Here is a 22938-nt window from a genome sequence, read left to right on the forward strand (position 1 = left end):
CTGGTTGGTATCGTCCCCCAGTTCAGCAGCATCTAATTCTTGTCTAGTTTTCCTCCCAGGTGTAACCTCATTGTCTGCTGCAAACTAATTTCCGTGCTGGTGGCACACACATACATACCTCATCGCCCACGATCTAGCTTTTGCATTTTGCTTGCTTGTCCCAATTTCAACATCAAGGAAAGGAATTTACTCCCAGACCTGGGGCCAGTTCAGTTTTCTCTTTGTCTGAGACGATGAGGTCCAAGCCATGCCTACCCCACACCTCTGCACCACCAGCCTCACGGTGCACCACGTGAATAATTCATCACATGCACCAGTCCTCCTCTCTTTCTGTTCTCGAATTAGCCACGAGCAGATTGCAGCTTTCTCAAATGAATTTGCTACTTGGAGCCGTTCCTGTGAACAATTCTTAGGCTGTATCTCGCTTGCAAGCAGCAAATAGCTACGAGGATGACTGCTGCTCCACTGGCCGACCACATCTCTCCAGCTCTGAGGCTGCAGATGAGAGACGTGATCGCTTCTCACCCATAGGATGCTGTTCCTGCTCCTGCCTGCAAGCATCATCGTAGTCATGCACTAACCTGTGTATTTATTCCTGATATCTGACCTATCAGACAACTGCTGAATTACTTCTCTAATTAGTTTTCTCGTTTGTGGAGGATACGACCTTCCTCTCCGGAGAGAAACATACAAATGAGAAACTGCTCCTTGAAGGTAATACCATGAAAGCAGCAGTCATACTGGGGATAAACAGGGATACAGATCTCTGCTGTTATAGCTGAAATAAAACCATTTCCCTTCTGCACTTAACAAATTCTCTCCATTTCCAAAAAAAAAAAAAGAAAAGAGAAAAATATGAAAAGAAATATGGAGATCATCTGCTCTCACTCCCCATCTGGGTGTTGTAACTCAGCCATAGGAGCTGGACGCCCCCAGCATCCACCTCTGGAAAAGATGCCAAGGCCGCAGTGCCTTGAACAAGGTCACTGGGTGTTGTGGGGGGTTTAATCTGCCCCACATCCATTGCAGGGAATCACAGCATGGTTGGGTTGGAAGAGCCCTTGCATTCCCCCAGCCCCAACCCCTGCCCTGGGCTGGTTGCCCCCACCAGACCAGGCTGCCCAGAGCCCATCCATGGCCTGGAGCAGTGCTGGGAATGGGGCACCCACAGCTCTCCAGGCATCCCATAGAGCAGAAGTGGGAGCTGCAGTGTGGACAGGCTGGCAACAGCAGCTCCCTGCTTTCCCCAGGTCTGACAATGCTCCTGGACAGCTTTTTATTAAGCTGTGAATTAAATCACCCCCACAGCCTGGAGACAGGATTATTTGGATGCCACCTTTGAACCTTGCTTAGCAGCATGGCCTGGGAGACCCTTGGTCTGTTGGGAAGCCATCACGTGGATCAGAGCGTGTTCCAAGCCCTGTAATTGCCCAATAAAACCATGTTTCTTCCCCATCCAGTTGAATTAGTGTCTGCAATATGTTTGAAAGCTTTATAGCCTAGTTAATTGTAAGGCAGTAACAGGAAGGGGCATTACAGCTTTAGAGAACACAAGTTGCATCTGTATTTAATGATATTAAACCATAAGAAGCCTCCATTCGAATAAAGCGGTGGCTGCTGTAGTGCCCATAAAAGTGAGGTCTCTGTTCAGCAGCAGGGACAGGGATGGTGGTGCTGGGGGCAAGGACAGCACACAGACCCAGCACTGCTGCAGCAACGGGCCGACTATCGTGCCCCATTGAAGAGAATCCCACCAACCCAACCCCACTGCTGGAAACAAAGGTGCTCCAGGCTTCAAGCTGTCGGGTTGGGTATTAGGAAACGTTTCTTCTCTGAAAGAGCAGCGATGCATTGGCACAGGGAGTGCGGGGTGACTGCTCCTGGAGTGCTCAGTGTGGAGGTCTGGCACTGAGGGATGTGGTCAGTGGGGCAGAGTGGGGCGGGTTGGGGTTGGACTCGGGGATCTGAGAGGTCTTTTCCAACCTTCATGATGCCATGAGTCTATGACTCCTCCGGGAGTGGGAACAAGGATGTGAGTGTGAGCAGCAAGACGTGTGAGTCTTAAACATCCATATTCGCAAGCAACCCGACTGCTGAGATTGATTCAGCACGCAGGTAGGGGAGATGCAGGTGAGTCCACCTAGAGCAAAATGTGCAATCAAAGAGAATGAATATAATTAAATTTCCAATCGGCCTTTAATGAAACACCTCTCCACAAGCAGAACAAGCAGCAGGGACACGCCGTGCTCACCCACAGAGGCGCTGGCACCCAGGAAGCAGACACACAACCCCCTTCCACTGCTATCAGCTGTTAGAGAGACTCTAATTATAAATTTATCGTTTACAGAAGTTTCAGCTAATTACACAGTGCCTGCTGCAAGGCCTCGCCGCTGTTAATGGGCCGTTGGTTATTACTGAAGTACCCATAGCTCTGCTTCAGAGAACATTGAGCGGATCCCATTTCCTTGCCCACCATGTTAGCTGCATGCAGGGGCAATGCAGGGATGAGCCAGGAAGTGGCGTGCAAAAGGCCCCAAGTGTTGCTTTGTGTTGTGGGTTTGGCGTGCAAAAGGCCCCAAGTGTTGCACTGTGTTGTGGGTTTGGTGTGCAAAAGGCCCCAAGTGCTGCATTGTGTTGTGGGTTTGGCGTGCAAAAGGCCCCAAGTGTTGCTTTGTGTTGTGGGTTTGCAGCACAGCTGCTGTGAGTCTCCCAACATGATGCATGGAGGCTGAGCCTGGAGCGGGGCAGCACAGCAGGGGAAACCTAGAGCCTCCATACATCCCACCCCAGAGCCACCTTGTGTCCCATACTGGAGTATGTCCCATCTCAGAGCCACCACATGTCCCACCTCAGTCTGTTGCATCCCAGAGCTACTGCTTGTCCCATCCTGGAGCCACTATTGTCCAACCCCAGAGCCACCACATGTCCTACCAAAGCCTGTCCCATCTCAGACACACTTCATGTCCAATGCACAGCCTGTCCCACCCCACTGCATGTCCCACTCCAGATACTGCCTCCCCAGAGCCTCCACATGTCCCAACCCATAAACTGTCCCACCCCATGTCCCATGTGATGGCATTGTGGGGACCAGCACAATGCATGGCAGGCAGAGGTGGACATGGGTGCGTGGCACCGAGGGCACAAGGACACAGCGCAGGGGACACAAAGGGGCAGCCACAGCCCCACACACCCCACACTCAACCCTGAGCATTACAACCCAATGACTTCCAGCACCTCTGTGTAAGGCTGTCAGTGACAACGCATTTCCAGAAGGGCTATGAAAGAGAAACCGAGGCCAGGGAAACATAACCATGGCTGCAGGTTTATGTACAGATCCCAGGAAGGGTTGCAGATAAACGTGTTATTGGGTTAAATAAAAATAAAATGAATTCTAGATAATGTTTTGAAATTTATGACATAATTAAGCTATTAATTTAATGGTCTTTATTATTTGGGCTGGAAAACACGCACCGGTTCTCGTCTCGTTCCTTTTATTGAACAACGAGCTCATCATACACACTCATCATGCATTTTCATAAACATTTGATGAACAATAACTGAGAGAAACATAAAATATTGTTTTTGTCCTTCAACTGTAATGACCATATGGAGACACGTTTTGCATCGGAGTCAGCAGTTGTACATCTCTGTTAATAACAGCCCTTGCTATTTTTACTGTTTGCAGCACAAATGCAGCCTTTTATGGGAGCGAGAAGGGGGGGAAGGAAAGATTTAATCTGCAGGGTCTTTTGCTGTGATTTGTAAGAGAGATGTGGTGCCCACACTCCCCTGTGACTCAGTGGCAGCTATAATTACTCAGTATTCTGGGCTACTTGCTTACAAGATGTCAATTTATGTGCGAGCAGAGCGAGCGCTTCGGTTGGGGACATCTCAGGAACCCCATGCACACGCTTGGGTTTGCAAAGACAACATTTTACAAGGCAGCAGAGCAAGGTCTTGCACTCGACTCAGGGCAGCTGAGAGCCAAGGGTTTGGGTTTGGGAACTGGATGCAATGTGGGGCTCTTCAAAATGAGAATATTTGGTGATTCTGTGGTTACCGCCCAGCTCGCCCCGCTGCCCCCAGCATCCCACCCTTGGATTTCAGCACACACTGAGCCAGGAGCCTTCTCTGGTGGGTTTCTATGGCAGCAGCGCCTGGATGCTGCACAAGTGCTTGTAGAGGGTGAACAAAATCCCATCAGACGATGCTCCAACCCAGAACACCCATCTCTTCTGCACACTGGGGGCTCAAAACCGCCCGTCGGGAGCCCAGGCTGCGGCACAGCAGAGCCTATAAAACCCGGGGATGGATGTACTTGGAGCTGGGATGCGTCTGGTGGAGCATTAATAAAGTTCCTCCTGGGGCAGGACACGGATTCAGACACAACACTTCCCCTCCAGCATCGAGTCCTGGGCCAGTGTCAGCCCCATACGGATTTATGGCTCCTTGTGCTCGTAAATGTCGGCTCAGCGGTGATGGATGCGGGCGCCGGGACGCGCTCCCCTCAACTTCGGGAGATTTCTTTATTTTTCCTGATCTTTTACAACGGCCATAAAGCAGCTGCTGATTAGTGACGGGTCTTAAAACTTTAGGCAAAAGCTGTTGAAATCAGCTTTGAGTGCTAAGCTTCTCCGAAAGCGGAACGGCTTAGCGTCTTGGTTTTGAGGTCGCATCTGTGACGTGTGGCCCTCGGAGCTGCAGCCGTTGCAATGGCAGTTTGGGTGGGTTTGGGGTTAGGGACCAACGCTGCCCCTTTCTGTCCCCTTGGATGCAGGAGAGACGTGGGTGAGGATGGTGAGTGATGGTGGGCACTGCTGCCTTTCCCAGCATAAAGACCCTCAATGGCATCAGTCTGGGACAGCATGACCACCATGCAGACCAGGTGCTGCTCCTTGCTCCCAAGCTTGGTGCTCCCAAGGGTTGGACAGCAGCAGCAGGGATGTGGAGTCAATGGAATCATAGAATTGAGTTGGAAGGGACTTTTAAAGGCTATGTGGTCCAAGTCCTCTGCAATGAATGGGGCAAAGCTTCTGGAAGGGCAGTCCTTGTATCCTTGTTGTCCCCAGGGCTGTGGTTCTGGATGTGTCTGTTCGTTGAGCAGGCTACCCTCATCATGTTTCTTCTCTGAGTGTTGACCACAGCTTTGTCTTCATCTGGGGGAGATTTCACATTTAGGGGAGGAAGCATCACGCTTGGTGGAGGAAATCACCTTCCGGTGCCTCTCACCATCTTTGGCTCCCTTCCATCTCCCAGCCTTTGGGTGAGCCCTCATCCCAGCTTCCATTCGCCAGCACCAACCTTGTCCTGGCTTGCTCACACAGAGCTGCACCTGGAGCAGGCACCCTCGCTCCTGGCTAAGTCAGTGCCCCTCTGCCTCCCCTCCACAGAGCTTTTGCAGGAGATAAACCCATCTCATCCCATCCCACAGCATTACAGGCAGCAGGTGAGTGTTGGGTGGGAGAAGGAAGCAAGGAGTCGATGGATTGGTGGATGGAATGATGGAAGGATGGGTGGACAACCCAATTCCATCAGCTCTCCACCAGTTAGAGAGCAAAGTGGCATCTGGGCTCCTCTGCCTGCAGGTGCTGGCTGGTCTCTACCCATTCCCATCACCTGGGAGCCGTTCCTGCAGGACATGGCACATTCCCTCCCTGCCTGCTGCTTCTCTCAGGAGCAGAAGTTAGCAAAGATTTATCACAGCACTAAACCTCGGATTGAGCACATTTGAAAGAAGAACAATTTATTCATCAAAAATACGGCTTCGTTTTATCTGCAATTATTCTCAAGTTAAAGCCTCATCCGGCGAGCAGTTGGCTGAATAAACAGCAACTTTCTATACCTAAACCACCCCATTTTGACATCCTGTTGGAAAAAAGAAATAAATACAGGAGGACGTAACCTACACAGACAACAACCCAGAGTTCCATGGCCCTTTTTCTTTTCTGCCAGAAAACGGTGAGATTGGGAATGTAGGATGGAGGCAGCTATTGCAGCCTTGATCCTGACCAACATGGAAGGAGCGGTTGGGCGCCTTTGGAGGTGGTGTCACGTGGAGGACAGCAATCACAGGCTGCGTGGTTCGTTGGTTTGGGTGTTTAAACTAAGAAAGCATTCCCCAGGAAAAGGACAGATGGATGCAGAAACATAAACTGAACAAACTCATGGGGATGCTTCACCACCGGCAAGAGACCCTTGGGGAGCCGTCCTCAGGAAAGGATATAGGAGTGTGTGAAGTTACTAAAAGAGTCTATTAGAGGTGCACGGCAGCTAGACATCCTGACGCAGGGGAACCACGGGGCAACAGTAAAAGGCCAGCACTGCTGCATCAGGAGCACTTTAGTGTCCTGAAAATCAAAAAGGAATCCTATAAAAATGGGAATGAGAGCAGAAGGGTGAGCGTAAAGGGACTGTGAGTGCATGTGGGGGTAGCATGAGAAAGGCTGAGTGAGCGGCAGGCAGCAAGGAGGCAACAGCAGAAGCTCCAGGAAGGATAATGGAGAGAAAAGAGATTTGACACTCGTGTCTTGTAGTGGAGAGGGAATGCAAAGAGAATTCACAGAGAGGGCTGCAGTGCCTTCCTCACCGTGTGAGCAGTTTCTAGGGCATCAGTGAGGGATGGGAACCTGGGCCAGGAAGGAAGCGCTTGCAGGATGCTGAGGTAAGCTCAATCTGTCTGAGGGATCGAGCAAAATTACCCTGGAAAATACAAGCAACCTCTGAGCTGCTGGCACTGGTTTGTGACAAATGTTGAGGGATCCTTCAGAAGCGTGAGAGTAAAGCACAGCATCTCTGTGTAGCGAAGAGAAAACAAGGGGAGGGAAAGGATGGGGAGTTACGGATCAGAACAACTGCCTTCAGTTCTTTGAAACATTTTGGAACGTTCTGGCAGAGCCCCAGCCTCCTTATCCAGGAAGACCTTCTCCATAGGGCGCCTCAAACAGCTCCTCTGCAGGCAGCCCAGCCAATGGCAAGTGTTTGGATGCACCCCATTTGCTTCCTCATATCTCCAGCCACTGCTAACAGCTGAAAAAAAAATGAAAATAAAAGATTAAAAAAATTAAAAAGGAAAAAATCCCCATTTTCCAAAGTAATTGCTACAGAAAACCAAAATGCCACCATCTCAGAGCCCAGCAGCATGGCTGCAACCCCTCTGCCCAATGCTTTGGATCAGGAGGAAGATGTGATGCTGCAGGGGTTCTTTGGAGGGAGGAGGACAAAAGAAAAAGAAGGAGGGAAGGAGGGAAGGAGGGAAGGAGGGAAGGAGGGAAGGAGGGAGGGAGGGAGGGAGGGAGGGAGGGAGGGAGGGAGGGAAGGAGGGAAGGAGGGAAGGAGGGAAGGAGGGAAGGAAGGAAGGAAGGAAGGAAGGAAGGAAGGAAGGAAGGAAGGAAGGAAGGAAGGAAGGAAGGAAGGAAGGAAGGAAGGAAGGAAGGAAGGAAGGAAGGAAGGAAGGAAGGAAGGAAGGAAGGAAGGAAGGAAGGAAGGAAGGAAGGAAGGAAGGAAGGAAGGAAGGAAGGAAGGAAGGAAGGAAGGAAGGAAGGAAGGAAGGAAGGAAGGAAGAAGGAAAGAAAGAAAGAAAGAAAGGCGGCTTTTATTTTTAGCAATGTTAGCAGCCAAATCTTGTCAGGCCGTCTGTGCTCTGCTGAGCAGCACCACAGTGTTGGGCACAGCCAAAAAGAGCTTTCTCATAGAGCAAAATGTCACGATGTAACCAGGTTTAATCACAATCTCAGCACCCTTCATGGAAAAAAATGCCAAGTTTGGGACAAGGTATGTATTGTTTAGCATCTCTGTTGTTCCTGTGTTCCAGTAAGAGGCAGGGAAACGTGGCTCTGGGCCCAAACTGTTGCTGCCTTTGGGAATGCTCCAAGTTCCCCCCTGGTGCCCTCTGGTGAGGCTGGGCAGACAGAAGGAGGTCTGGGAGAGTGGATCTTTTCCACCACCCACCACCGTCCAACTTTGCCCTTCACAGCTGTCAAGAAACAGCCTAGATTGCTTTCTTTCCTTTTGGGTTTGGAGGGATTTTTTTGGTCTTGGACATTTGCTTCATCTTCCCATATCTCACATTACAGACTGCTGAGGGTGGAGGTGACCCATCTCCAATCCTTGCCCAGGCCACCCAGTGCAGGCTGTGAGTGCCTCCGGGGATGGAGGCCGCACCACTTCACAGTGCCTTAACAGATTCACTCCAGTGTGTCCACGTCACTCTCGTACTGGGGAGCCCACGACTGGGTGCAACACCCCAAATGCCATTTTGTTCATCTTTAAAATTGTGGTTCTCCAAAAAAGCACTCGCATTCACTCCAGGGCACTGGGAGGAGCAGGCAGTAAGCGCAGGCAGCAGAGGATTTGCTGAGCCCGTCCTTGACACCAGCTCCCAAGCACATCCAGGGAGAATTTACTGCTTTGGGTCTCTCATAAATGCCAAGCTGGTGTGTGATGGATGGGCTGGGCTGGGATGCTCACTGCTGCAGCTTCTGCAGCTGTCCCAGGGAGCAGCAGTGAAGCACCACCACTATTTGGTTGGGGACGGGACACACAGAGCAGGGCCAGGCAAGGGGGCGGCCCCGCATCAACCAGCACAGCACATCCCTGGGCCAGAGCTGAGTGACATGCTTAGGTCTGCTGGGCACAGCTGCACATCCTCTGATAGGTGAACACCCTCACCTCTCAGTCCCAGCACACACAGATGCACACACGCCCCTGTATGCACTCACATCCACTGCCTCGCGCTCCCATCCCATGCACACAGAGACGCCATTGGAGCAAGCAGACAGCGCGATTCAGAGGATGGCTTGCTGGCAGAACCTTGGCTCTGCACCTGTGAGCGGACAGTTCGGGTTTTTAAAGAAAACTGAAGGAACCACAGCGCTCCGCTGGGAGGACTGCGGTGGGAGACGGGCGGCTCCGAGCAGAGAAGCCGCTCTGAGGTTGCAACATTCGCCATTTCAGCAATACGGGAACCCCACAGCTTTGCTGTTCGTAGGGTCCTGTCGGTAAAACATCCCCGTGCCCAACGGAGGGTACCGTGGGCTCCCGTGTGCCGGTTCCGCCACGGCTCCGCCCGGCGCCCACTCTCCAAGCCGGTCCCGGCGGGCGGAGCCGCAGCGCCACCGAGCGGCCACACCGCGCTCCTACCGCCCGCCAACCCCTCTCGTCCCCCGGGTCGGGAAGGGAAACGCGACCCCTTCCGTGCTTCCGTCCCCGCTCCTCGCGTGGAACACAGCCCGGATGGAGCAAAGCCGCAGAGCGGTTCCCGAAAGAGCAGAAGCCAAAGTGTCGGCCAGCGGCGGCACCGTTGTCAGCTCTGCCTGCCAAGTCCTGCCTGGATCTTGTCCCGCTTCACCCTTTAGGGTTGATATTTTCCATCCTCGAGTCTTTTTCTTTCCAAGTCTCAATGTAAGCAGCCAGGGCACAAGAAGTGCTGAAGCCCAGGACAAGCAAACACCCTGAGGTCTGCCGGAGGATGGTGTTTTGTGGGAGCTGTGGGAGATGCAAATGGATGGGAGCTCACAGTGAAAGAGCTCGCTGTTTTCCAGCTGTATCAGCACCTCTAATGAGAGAAAATGGCTTTGTTTGGCCTGTGTTAGAAAATACAAAATCAGTCACTCTGGCAGAAAGCCGTCACATTGCCAGCTTGTGGAGCGGGGGCTTGGAGTGCTGCCTTCCCCTGTCCCCAGGAAAACCTGAAGAATACAGGCTGGTGACATGGAGAGGTGATTTGAGTTCTCAGCCACTCCAATGCGAGATCGGGGGCAGCTGCCAGCCGTGCTGCTGCACGTGGGCTCCATCCCGGGCTCCATCCCAGGCTCCTCTTTGCCCCGTGCTCCTGTAGGAATGTCACTCCCCTGTGACAGTGGGAACATGAGAAAAGTGCAAAGTTTCCTGCAAAGCATTTGCCTGTGAGAAGGAGAGCAGGAAAACAGCAAAAAGAGAACAGAATGGCTTGTCCCCTGTCACTGCAGGCATCCCCATAGTGAAAGGAGAAAAGGGAACATTTTCTTTCTTCTTTTTTCCCACTGGAAGAGCAGCCCAAGAGCCACTCAGCACTACCTGCTCTCAATTAAATATATGGCAAGTTAAGAAGCCAAACCAAGTAGCACTCGGTTAGGGGGGGTTCATCAGTTCCAGCTGCATGCCAGGCATCGATTCATGCCCTGCAGCAGATGAGCATGGTGGGCACCAAGGCTCTGCGAGCCCAAAGGTTTTGCTGTGTCTGCAGCAGCCCTCAGATCAATAAGGCTCTGCTGAGCCACGTCTCTGCTTCCGAGGCACCGTAATTAAGGGTGTATTTTTAGTAAAACGAGACGCCGTGTTCATCGACAAGGAACAGCCCCATTCTCAAGGGCAAAGGTGGCTCCAGTTAACCTGCCTCAGCCTGGAAATGGCTGTTGTCCCCCAGCCCAGCAACACCTGGCTGCTCCTGGATGCTGCACACACCCCACACTGGGGCTCCGCGCCCTGCGAGGGGCTGCATGGTGCAATGCAAACCCACGGGAAGATGCCCAGCTCCCATCCAGCTGCCCCAAACCCCCGGCACTCTCCCTTCCCTGGCTGTTTTCTCAGGAATCTTCCCCAGCATGAGGTGTTTGAATCATTTAGGATGGACGGGCTAAAACACAGCTGGCTCCCTTCCAGGCTTTCTGGCATCCCAGCTCAGTAAACAACCCCTTGCCACAGGTGGCAGCCCAGAAAAAGGCCTTTTAAGTTTATTCCCCAGACCCTGATTCTACAGAAATCTTCCAGCGCATTCATTTCTAGGCTGTAAGTGCAGAGAAGTGGCTTCAGGCATTCGCTCCCTTTTCTAACCCCACCCTCCACCCCTCACCTTCACCATCTCAGCTTCACCCCTCAATCCAGGAGGGTGGAAAATGTGAGGGACTCTTTGACTCAGCCCCAGCAGCCCCTTATGTGGCACCATGTGGGGCCTCGGGGCTGTGGGCAGGGATGATGGGAGGTTTGGGGGGAAAAGAGAGTGGGATGAAGGTGAAGAAGGATGGAGATGGGGGAGGACGACAAGGCCGCAGTCAGTGACACAATAGGTGCTCCAGCTTTTCTACATGTTGCTTTATTTTAGCAATCAGCCCCTGTATAACCTCATTCCCCAATCTCATCAGTATCTGCAACCCCATGGAGGTGCAGGAGCCCCCAGGGCTGCTGGATGAGCACCTGGAAGCTCCCACTGCCTGGACACGGCCCTATATCATGGACCATCGACACTACAGCCACCAGCATGGGGACAAAACCTTTGGCCACCTCTAGACATCGTCTTGTCCACACAGCCACAGAGCACAGTGCCCAGGATCACATCCAGGTGCCTTAGGAAGATCTCCAAGGAGACCCCACCAGCTCTCTGTGCAACCTGCTCAGCCACCCGCACCACACTGAGGTGCTGCTGATATTGAAAGGGAATCTCCTGAGTCCCAGCTGGTGCCCATGGCCTCTTGTCCCAGCTCCAGGCACCATCTGTACCTCCCTGCTGGTACTGAGGGACACGGAGGGGATGCTCAGAGCCCCCTCATCTGCAGGTTGAACATGCCCAGCTCTCTCGTTCTCCTGTAAGAAAGGTGCTCCAGGTCCTTCATCATCATCACAGCCTTTTGCTGAACTCTCACATTTCCAGGGCTTCCTTGCAATGGGGAGCCCAGCACCGTGCCCAGCATCCCAGCTGTGGCCTCCTCAATGCAGATCAGGACAAGATAACCTCAGCTTGCTGGATAACCTCAACTTTTTGGCTGCCAACCACCACCGAAACCAAGGAGCAGTGAATTCCAGCTCCCCAGTCTCCCCTCCTGGTGCCACCAGCGGCTGCTGTAACTTGTTGCCATCTGTTATTTTCACTGTGTCAGAAAGCTTCTCTGCTGAGCACCAGCCCATGAAATATGCATGCTGTGTCCTCCCATTTCCAAACCGCCCTTCTCCTCCTGCACTAAATCCCCTTCTCGCCTATTTGTCTTGTCTTCAGATTGGTTCCTTCACATCTTATGGCTTCCCAGACCATCAATAAGAGACACTTCCCAGCCCAGAGCTGACTGCTGAGCGATGGGGACGGGTGCTTGTGAGCATCACACCTCAGCATCCCACCACACGCACCTGGATCTGCATTTCCATCGGAATGCTTTGGCTTTCATTTTTAGACCTTGGTCTTTGTGGCCAAATCTGAGAGTAAAGCAACACGGAAAACTCAGAGCTGAGGCTTCACATCGCAGCTTTGAGCGGATTATTCCACTCTGGGGCGGTAACACAACGCAACGATTATAGGGAAGGAAACGGGTGTTTTTTCATCGCCAACATTTTGCCTCCTCTGCCTCCGGGCCCTTATTCTGGAGCATCGGCCGAGCCCGCAGGTTGCGCTGAGCATCGCCGGGCGCCAGATGGCACTTTGGGGCCGGCAGGAGGTTGGCTGGCTTCCTGCGCGATCCTACACGGGAGGGGAGCGGTGCCCATGCCCTGCTGCGCTGCCAGGAACCCGGCGTGGGGAGTGCGGGGAGGGAACGGCGGGGGACGGCGGGGGGTGGAGGGGGAGGCTCAACCCACAAGAATGGGGCTGCACGGAGCCCAGAGAGCAGCCCGACCCAGGTTCGCCGATACCCCCAAAGGAACAACCGGCGGGGCTCGCACTGCCACCCATCCCGATGTCGGGACATCCCGCACCGGAGGCGACAATCCTCCTGTGGACGGCCGCGTGGGCTCGGAGCTCCCTTAAAGAGAGCCCTTTAGCCCGATCCGAGGGGCTGGGACCGCACCGACCCCCCTAGGACCACTGGGCTCCCTTCCAATCCCTCCCCACCCCAACCTTTCCCAGTTCCGAAGGGAAGCAGCGGGCAGGACACGAGGCGGAAAGCCGGCCCCCTAGCCCGGGCCCGTGTCTGCGGGAACCCAGCGGGGCGGTGCCGGGCGGGACTTACTTAAGGCGGCGGCGTTGCGGGTGGGCGGCTCCGCAGTGCCCATGGCTCTACCGAGTGCGGTGCGGGCGCTCCACGCCACCGCTTCCCGCATGGGCGCCCCGCGTTCCGTTCCCCGCGGTGCCGCCCCGCCGTTACCGGCTGACGGGAAGGGGGGAACCAGACCGGTACCGCCGCCGGTACCGCCACGGGGTGCGGCCCCGGTCGTGGATTTTGGGGACCCGCAAGAGGCGTTCCGCAGCAAAAGCAGCGCCGAGCTGTTGCGGGGGTTGCTGGTGCTCGGGCTTTGCGCTGTGGGACCGTTGGTGGAGCACAACCGAGAGGTGAGTGCCCGAAACCGGGGGAGGGGAAGGGGGGGGGGGGTGAAAGAAGCGATGCGGGTGCCGGCGCTGAGGTTCCGACATCCCGCAGCTGATGCAGTTCGGGAAGCGGATGTTGGGCCAGGCGCTGTTCGAACGGCTGATGAAGATGACTTTCTACGGGCAGTTCGTGGCCGGGGAGGACCAGGAGGCCATCAAACCGCTCATCCGGCGGAACCGGGCCTTCGGAGTGGGCGCCGTGTTGGACTACAGCGTGGAGGAGGACCTGAGCCCCGCTCGGGCCGAGCGCCAGGAGCTGGCGTGAGCGCGGGGCGGCGGGAGGGCTGCGGGGGGTGGCGGGCGCGGGAGTTGGCCGCGACGCGATTGGCTCCGAGCGCCCATCCCCCCCGCTCCTATTGGCTGAAGGACGCCGTGCGTCACCGCCCCGCCTCCCGCGGCATCGCCCCGACCCCCGGCATCGCCCCCCAATGCCGCCCCCCGACGTTTCCCGTCCGCTTCCCCAAATTCCCACCCCGCTTCCCTCTGTTTCCATTCCCAGCCTCCTCCCGTATTTCAGCCCTTTTTCCTGCAGGCGACACGCAGTGCTGTCACTGTCACTGTGCCCCCCCCCTTATCTCTCCCAATGGCACGCAGCTGCGATGTCCTGCTGTGCTAAAAAAACGTCCCGAAACTCCGTGTTCCTTTCCGAGCAGGTGTTCCTTTCCCCCCCTCTTCCCTCCCTCCCCCCTCCAGCAGCCTTATCTCTGCCCCGCACCCAGCGCTGCCTATCGGACAGCTATAACCACGCTGCTGGCCCTGGCGGTGATGCGGCAGCAGCTGATCCCTATGTGCTTCCCCGGGCACGCAGCCGTGGCTCGAGTTGCTATCCGAGCCGTGCTCGGCATCCTAATGGAGTGTAAGCAGCTCGTGACGCGGGCGGGGGGGTGAGGGGGGGGGGGGGAGGAGAGAGGTGACAGCGCTGCCGTTTCTGCTGTCCTTGTGCCGGCTGTGCCTGTACTGAGTGCTCCTGCCTTTAGCACTGAAAGCTGTCTGCACGCATTCTTTCCCTCCTTTCCCAGCACTGCTGCCCACTTCTCTCCGCCCTCCCCCCTTTGGTGCAGGTTATAGGGCTGCTGCTGCCATGGGGCTCCCACCCAGAAAGCTCTGTGCCCCCCCCCACTGTCACCCTGCCTGAGCCAGCCGTAGAGGCACAAAGCAGCTGCAGGCAGCGTGTCTGCAGCCTCCTGATGCCATCTGCTGTTGGAGTGCTGTGCAAAGCCTCTAGCAGCACGCTTGCGTGGAAATGCCCTTGTGCTTCCCCCAAAAATGCTCCTCGTGATTGCAGCAGCGTGGTACAGGTTGAACCCATGTCCTGGCATGCCTCCAGCCAGCTCAGTCCTGCCCTGCCCGAGCTGCTGTTCTGCACCCTGCCAGCTTGTCACGGGTGTCCTCCAGGTGCCACTATGAGCACTGCAGCCAGGTCATGTTGGCACAGCCAGGGAAAGGTTCCTGCAGGCAGTGCTGGTGGGTGTGGGATGCAGGCAGGTGGGGCTTTGCTCCCTGGGAGGGGAGAGTGGAAGAGTGCGTCAGGAACCAGGTGGGGTTGCACTGATGTGGGCAGGGAGGCTCCGTCCCCTGCAGCAGGGTTCCTCATTCCCAGTGGAGCCAGCTGTCAGGGCATGCTGCACATTAGGGTGCTTTCTGTTTGGCCTTTGCAGGGAAGTGCTGCTGCAGTCCTGGAGCTGTGTGCTGGAGCACAGGCTTGCAGGATTCTCTGCCAAGTGCTTTGTTTCATTCCTCCCTAAGCAGTTTTAGATATTGCCCACAGCTTGAGTGTGGGCTTCCTGTGACCACAAGGCTTGCCTTGAATGTGGTCACTGAGAAACAGCTTCTCCTTTGTGTTTCACTTGTCCTCTCTGCCAGACCCACCTCCTGCTGATGGGGCAAAGCAAGCAGGCTCATGGCAGCCTCTAGCCTAAAATGCATTGCCACCTGCAGCTTATTTCTGACAAGGGCACCCTTATGCTTCTCCTGAGATAATGCATCCGAACCTGATCCAAAACTCCCTGAAAGCCCAATTCTAGTGTTGGCCACATCACCATCCAGCAAGCTGGCGCTCCCTGCATCGCTGCATTGGCTCTTCCTTGATAAAGCAGAATGGTGCCTGCTCATTTTCACACTTCTGTTTGCATTTGATCCCAGGGCATCCTGCAGGTGAAGCATCTTTGGATTCTTTGCACCCAACTGGAGCATTCTGTAGGGCCTGGTTTGTGCAGGGCTGGTGATACCTGTGTGTTCTGAGCTTACACAGGGCTGAGCGTGCCTTGCAAAGGCTTGCCTTGCCTTCAGGAGCACTTGGGCAGTGCTCAGAGATGCTTCCTGCCCCCTATGGTCTGGAATAAGCTACTTCAGCTGGGCTAAGTGGCATTTGGGTGTTGTGGGAATGGCTCTGCTTGCCAAAACTAGCACTGCAAGGAGAGCAGCTGATATCCAGGAAGGGGCTATTTCTTCAGCTGGAAAGAGCTTCCTCTATTTTGTTTTGATGTAGAACAATAAAGTGAGCACCATGGCACTGCTTTAAATGCCCCCCCCCGGGGATGGAGGGGTTCAGTGCAGTCATGCAGCAGGAATGCTGCTGGAAAGGGTGTGTTTGTCTTCAGGAACACAAAACACTTCAAATTCAAGGGGTGTTTGCTGATAACTGAGCTGCGTAAGCCAGAAGGGCTGTGCCAGTGCTGCTTGTCCCCAGCGTACAGTTGCTGGATCGAGGTGTGCTCAGGGCTGCAGAACTGTCCTGCCTGCACCGAGAGCATCTTGCAGCCATCAGGGCTTTGCTATTGCATCTTTCTTTCCTGTTCTGGAGCAGCAAGGTTCCTGACCTGTCCTGGGAGCACCGCAGTCACAGAGCAGAAGCCAAGGACACAGCAGGTTGTGGCATGGCTCCCGCTGAGCTGCGGTTCACATGAGGCTTTGCTGTGCTCTGAGCTGCCCCAGGGAGCCTCCAGCAGGAGGAAAGGGCTTTGTTTGTGCTTCCAGCAACTCCTAATCCCTGTCGTGGGGTTCTCACGTGGGCGCTACCTACTCTGGTGAAGCTCCTGCGCTGGTGGCATGGCTAATTTGGGGCAGTGATGCTGGGGTAGTGCCAAGCAGAGATCTCCTGGGAGGAGATGGCTCTCCTGAATCAGACCCCTGGGGCTCCTGCATCAGACCCCCGTATGTGGGCTGGCTGTGGGGCAACGAGGAGGCTTAGCTGCTCGAGCTTCAGCAGGAACTCATGACTTGGGCACCAGCCCAAGCTGCCAGTTCCCTGCTCTCTGTGACAAAAGGCTCAGGCTTGAAATTACATCCAAGTGGGCTGGGGCTGGGGCTGAGCTTTGTTTGTAAGCAGTTGGCTGGTGCTGACATGCAGTGGAGTGGGGCTGTGGGACCCATGGCTTGGTGCAATCCGCTCTACTCAAGCTCTTTGCTTTATAGTGTGGTGTTGGGATGAGGTTTGGTGCTCCCCCAGTTTGAGGGCCATAGAGATCATGGAATGGTTAAGGTTGGGAAAGATCACTAAGATCCCCAAGTCCAACACCAACTCCCTCCCATCGTGCCCACTGCCCATGTCCCTCAGTGCCACATCTACACGGTTCTGGAGCACCTCCAGGGATGGTGACCACACCACTCCATGGGCAGCTGTGCCAGTGCATCACTGCTCTTTCGGAGATGAAATGCTTCCTGATATCCAACCTGATGGAACACCCAGCTCCACCATAGATGGCCCTGTCCTTGCCACGTGGTGTGCATCCCCAACCACGGTGGGCTGGGATGCGCCAAGGTCCAGAGCATCGTCCCTGTCTGCTCCTTAGGAAATGTTGTCTTGGGTATTGAAGTCTCTTTGCTTTCTGTGAGAGGATTTGGGGCACCTGAGCTGCCAACAAAGTGGTGTTGGCCCCGTTAGCAATGGGATGGTGAGGGAAGAACAGGGCATAGTGCCAGGCCTTGGGGCTGCCCTGGCCACCGGTGTGTGGCTGCAGGGTGCTGCTGGCCTTGTCCTCACCTTCCCTGTTTCTCTTCTTAGCTCCTGCACCTCTGCAGCCGAGAAGGAGCCAGGAGGTGAGTGATGGCCTCTCCTGCTCTCAGCAGATAGCGCCTGACTGAAGGCCCTGCTGCACCAGGCACCTGGGGGAAAGACTCGTTCCTCCTTCATGAGTTGGAGGAGGAACGTTGAGGTTCTCAGCTGACCCCACTCCTCCTCAGATGGGGTCTCAGGGGGCTCTTGTGAGGTGTGAGGAAGGAAGCAGGAGCTGGTAGGGCTCAGCAGGGGCTGTGGGGCACATCTCTGTCCTCTTCCAACCCAGGAGCAGAGCAGAGGGAGAAGCAGTTCCGTGCCCATCGTGGCTTTGGGGATCGCCGTGATGGAGTCATCAGTGCACGCACCTATTTCTATGCCGATGAGGCCAAGTGTGATCAGCACATGGAGACCTTCCTGCGCTGCATCGATGCATCAAGTAAGTCTTCAGTGTGTCCCTGTGTGCCTGGAGACACCAGGGACCCTGCCCCAGCCAGCCCTGCTCCTGTGACTCTTTCCAGGTGGCAGTTCAGAGGACGGCTTCTCGGCCATCAAGCTGACAGCACTGGGTAGACCTCAGTTCCTGGTGAGTGTCCATGGGGGTGAGTGGGATGAACTGAGTTGGAGGGAGGACAGTGGGTGCTTTGGGGTGCCTGAAGCCACCTAGGAGATGGCCACAAGCTTTGGGAGCACACAAAAGGGTCCCAATGTGAGAATATGGATGCTTTGTACCAGGCTATGTTCTCACACTACGGGGTCAGGGTCTGTCTGTGGGGCTCTGGAGGGATCCCTTGGGGCTCTGAACCCAGACAGCTCACCCCAAGCTCTGTCCCCACAGCTGCAGTTCTCAGAGGTGCTGGTGAAGTGGCGACGGTTCTTCCACCAAATGGCTGCAGAGCAGGGCCAGGGCGGGCGGGCAGCGCTGGAGATGAGGCTGGAGGTGGAGAAGTTGCAGGTGAGCAGGGTGATACCTGAGGGGTGAGGTTGTGCTGCTGGGAGGGGAAGAAGGGAGAGTCTGACTGTCAGGGATGTGCTGCAGGAAGGGTTCTGGAGCACTGTGACACCTCTGGTGGGGTCTGGCTGTGCCTTGATGCTCCTTTTGGTGGCAGGAAGCCCTGGCCAAGCTCGGCATCGCAACCAAGGCGGAGAGCCAGCACTGGTTCACAGGCGAGAACGTGGGTGAGAGTGGGTAAGTTGTCCACAGCCTGTAGGGTGCTGTGGGGTGATTGGTGCTGGGGGATCTGGGCCCTGCCACAACCATGGGCAGACAGGCAGCAGCAAGGGGGGGGGTCCCCAAAAGTCATCGCTGACTTGTTGTGGCAACCAAGGGCTCTCAAAGCAGAGAGGAGTGACAAGCTGGGTCAGGGTGCCACTTGCAGCTTGTTTGCTGATGGGGTGGGAGCTGGTAGAGACCCTGCCATCAGCACACAGCTGACTTCCCACCCACAGCACTGTGGATCTTCTGGACTGGAACAGCCTGATTGACAGCCGCACCAAGCTCTCCAAGCTGCTGCTCATCCCCAACATCAAGGTGTGTGTGTGTGTGCTTCAGCCAGGCTCTGCCCACCAAGCAGCTCAGCAGCGTGGGCACTGCCAGTGTGAGACATCTCATCCTTGTCCTGGGGTGTGAGGCTGCCATCCTCAGGCTCTGCATGGCTTCTGGAGTCCCACACTGACCTGCTGCATGCAGCTGGTGGGGTGAGCGCCCCATGTGCAGCACAGGTTGGGGGGGTCTTGGGGTTGGGCTCCCCTGGATGTTTGCCCCCCTGTAGTGCTGCTGTGCCAGGCAGTGTTGAATGGGCTCTTCTCGTTTCAGACCAGGCAGCTGGAGCCTCTGCTCTCACACTTCACCGAGGAGGAGGAACTGCAGATGAAACGGATGCTGCAGCGGATGGACGTCCTTGCCAAGGTGCAGGGAAGGTGGGGACAGGCACTGCTGCCGATGGGGACACGTGGCAGGCAGCCTCAGCAGCCCTCTGTGCCTCCTTCACCCCACAGAGAGCCACGGAGACGGGCGTGAGGCTGATGGTGGATGCAGAGCAGAGCTACTTCCAGCCAGCCATCAGCCGTCTCACCCTGGAGATGCAGCGCCGCTTCAACAGGGAGCGGGCCGTCATCTTCAACACCCACCAGTGCTACCTGAAGGTGAGGCAGGGGATGGAGTGCACGGATTGGTGATGCTGTAAGCAGTTCAGTGTGGCTTTGGGATGGCTGGTGGCACCGGTTTGGTGACCCTGGGCCATCTCTGCCCAGGAAGCTTACGATAATGTGAGTGTAGACGTGGAGCTGTCGCGCCGGGAAGGCTGGCACTTTGGCACCAAGCTGGTCCGTGGAGCCTACATGGATCAGGAGAGGGAGAGAGCAGCAAAGATTGGCTACGAGGATCCCATCAACCCCACCTATGAGAAGACCAATGAGATGTATCACAGGTAGGGGTTGCCCCCACCACGCTCCTGTCTTCCTCCCCGGTGTGATGGGGCAGCCTCACCACGCAGCCCCCTGCTGCAGGTGCCTGGACTATGTGCTGGAGGAGATCAAGCACAGCCGGAAAGCCAACGTCATGGTGGCAACTCACAATGAGGACACCGTCAAGTTTACCCTGCGCAGGTGGGTGCTGGTGGGGTGCCCAGTCCCTGCTCTACACACAGGACATAAAGGGTCTCTGCTCTTTTCTTAACATCGAGGCTTGGCTTGCAGGATGATGGAGCTTGGGATCCATCCTTCAGAGAAGAAGGTCTGCTTTGGGCAGCTGCTGGGCATGTGTGACCAGATCACTTTCCCCCTAGGTGAGTGCTGCAGCATCAGCACCTGGGAGCAAGCAGGATGTGGCAGAGGGCTCCTGTCCCACTGTCACACCAAGGTATCCCTGAGCATCTGCTGTGGGGTTTGAAGGCAAGATGGAGCCAGGCTGTGGGTTGCTGGCAGACTGGCTGAGGACTTCTGGTCTCCAGAACCCAAGGCCAGGGGAGTAGTGCAAGGCAGACTGGGCAGCTGTCCAGCATGGATGCTGCTCTGTCCTGGAGTTCCCCCAGTAAGCAGGGCTTGGCTCTGGGTCTGCAGCCTCCTCTGGTCATGCTGGAAAAATGTGTTAACTTGATGTTTCTATTTGAATGCTTCTTAAATTGGCCCAGCCCTCCCTGCTGGCATTCCCAGGGCTGCCGGTGACCTCGGCACTCTCTCTCTGGCACCTTCCCAAATCCCTGTGCAAAGCAGGGAGGGGACAGGCTGCTGTGTTTTCCCCCCCAGCTGTCCCAGACAGGCTCCCTCCATCTGGCCAGAGATGCTCCCAGGCTTCCTGTGGGTTGCTCAATCCCATCCTCCAGCCCTCACATGCTGGGCTCGCCTTACTTTCCCCCACACACAGAGGCAGGGAGCTGGGCTGGCAAATGGGACATCCCTGTGTCCCCAGCCCTGGTTGTCTAGAAACCATCACTGCTACCTGGTGTGCTCTGGGTTGCTATGCCTGGATCCTTGCCCTTGGTCACAGCAGTGCCAGTGGTGCCTTGGAGGGTCTTTGGGGCACTTCCATGCTCTCCCTCTCTCCTTCCAGGTCAGGCTGGCTTCCCTGTCTACAAGTACGTCCCCTATGGCCCAGTGGATGAGGTGCTGCCCTACCTGTCCCGCCGTGCCCAGGAGAACAGGGGCTTCATGCAGAGAGCCAACAAGGAGCGGGACCTGCTCTGGAGGGAGTTCAAGCGGCGACTTTTTGCAGGCACCATCTTCAGCACCAACCCCTGACCCCTGCAGGACCCAACCTGTGCCCAGCAGCGGGGCTCTTGTGCCTTCGTGTTAACCACTAACCCAGCTCCTCTGCCTTGTTGTGTTGCTGTTTTTCCTCCTGAGGCCCTTGCCTGAGGGGGAGATGTTCTCTTATTGCTGTACAACTACATCCTCCTTCTGGAGGCCACTACTGTAGGGCTGCCTAGCTGCCCCAAGTGATGTCCCTCTGCTGTTCTTTGGCAGAGCCAAAGCTCTCAGTGCCTTGTGACCATGCCAGCCCTGGGACACCTATCATGGGGATGGGATCTGCTCAGCCACGTCCCTGTGCTGCCCTGTGAGGCCAGGGCAGTTCTGGGGGTCAGGGAACCAGGAGTCCAGGGAGTTGGGCTGCAGCTCAGCTCTGCCAATCACTGCATTTGCAGCAAATTACAACAATTAAAGCACTGCTGCTCTTGTTCCTCGAGTCTGTGGGTAGCATTGGGTTCTGCATTGCTTCCCTGATAGCAAAGGCTGGGGGGTGCTCCAGCCAAAGCTGCAGTGTGCTTTCTCGCAAGGGTGCTGGATGCAGCAGCAGGGGGAGTTGCGAGGCAGAGAGCCCATACTGTGCAGCAGCCATCGCAGCAGCTGTACTCCAATGCTGGGAGAGGTCCGAGCACACGTGAGCAGGGCTCCTTCCAAGGGGCAGAGCCTGGCTGTGTCCCCACCGGATGGTGCTGAGTGCCCCAGGGGCCACGGCACGGTCCTTCCCCGGGAAACAGCTGCAGGGAATTCTTGAACCATTGACAAAACAGCGTATTTTTCCTTTGCTTTGTCTTTGGAAATGCTATAAGGCTGGGGTTCCTCTCTTTCTCTTTTGCTGGTGTCTTCCAAAGCATGGTTCAGTGGGAGGAAAGCACCTGGCAGTGCAGCTCCAGCCCAGAGCCTGAAAAAGGAGCTGCAGAGTTGGAATAGAGAGCTCTGAGGTGGGCTCCTGGAGCACCAGTGCTGCTCCTCTTAAAGGCAAAAACCTCATTGGGACCAGAGGGAGAATAGGAGCAGTTGTGGCTGATGTCCATGGGGTGTGCATCACCTCCAGCTCTGAGGGTGAGCACCGGAGCAGCCCTGCTTTGGAGGCAGCCTGAGGGTCCTTGTGCCTCTTGGGGAATGCAGGGTTCACAATGGATGGATGGATCCATCCTGCCTGTAGGACAGGGCCAGGGATCTGCTGCCAGCACTGTGGATACAGGGACAGGGGACATGGCAGGAGTGGAGAGAGGTGCTCAATGATTTGAAATCTGAGGTCAGAGAAGGCAAGTAGGTGGGTGACAGTTGTAACACCCAGGGAGCTGGGAGATGGTTTCTGCACAGGCAGACGGGGTAGGAGGAAGCTGAGTGCAGCTCGGGAACGGTGTCCCCATCCGTGTCATTTCAGGGCAGTGACATCGGTCCCCAATGGCTGCCACCCCCCAGCCCCTCCCTCTGCACCCGTGGCTGCTCGCATCACGATCTGCCCGTGCACAGGGACAGGGTGAAAGCAGCTTCCAGGCATGGCTCTGCCTCACCCATCAGTGACCTGGTGACAACACAGCTCCGTGGGAAAGTAGCCCTAGGGGGTCCTGGTTGCTCCGTGCTGTGGCATCGCTGCTCCATGGACCAGAATGTGATAAATCCAGGAGTCGGCGGTGAGCAGCTGCTCATCCACTCTCTTCACTCGCGGTGTTCGGGACACGCCCCGGCTCTCTCCCGTCAGATGCAGTCGGAGCATCCTCTCCTGGAGGCGTGCGGTGCTCAGAGGCGGCAATGCAAGAGATGCCCGCAGCCCCTCGGCAGGAGAGAACACAGCCATTCCTATTAAAACCATCGATCCGAGCGCCTGGGATAGCCGGTCCTGCACGGAGCGGCGATGCTCTGTAGTATTCAAGGGACACTGTTTGTGCAACCACGTGGCAGATGCTCGGCGTGTCCCCCGTCCACGCTAGGG

At 55.9% G+C, this 22938-nt stretch overlaps 1 protein-coding gene across 2 annotated transcripts; it reads left to right on the forward strand.

The window, feature by feature from the left end:
- Positions 1-12750: 12750 nt before the first annotated feature.
- Positions 12751-21441, forward strand: PRODH (proline dehydrogenase 1). 2 transcript variants are annotated; one of them, XM_048964609.1, is made up of 14 exons: positions 12751-13228; positions 13392-13525; positions 17268-17302; positions 17548-17697; positions 17780-17844; positions 18097-18213; positions 18368-18447; positions 18708-18789; positions 19075-19167; positions 19257-19403; positions 19512-19687; positions 19767-19865; positions 19956-20044; positions 20809-21441. In XM_048964609.1, exons 1-14 carry the CDS (start codon positions 12950-12952, stop codon positions 20994-20996), a joined length of 1734 nt encoding a protein of 577 aa, XP_048820566.1. In that variant the 5' UTR covers positions 12751-12949; the 3' UTR covers positions 20997-21441. The 2 variants fall into 2 exon arrangements, with proteins under 2 accessions (XP_048820566.1, XP_048820565.1); XM_048964608.1 differs by having other exon boundaries at positions 12779-13228; positions 13317-13525.
- The last annotated feature ends 1497 nt before the right edge of the window (positions 21442-22938 follow it).

This window comes from Lagopus muta, chromosome 17 (assembly GCF_023343835.1).
Source record: "Lagopus muta isolate bLagMut1 chromosome 17, bLagMut1 primary, whole genome shotgun sequence".
In the NCBI taxonomy this organism is placed as follows: domain Eukaryota; kingdom Metazoa; phylum Chordata; class Aves; order Galliformes; family Phasianidae; genus Lagopus; species Lagopus muta.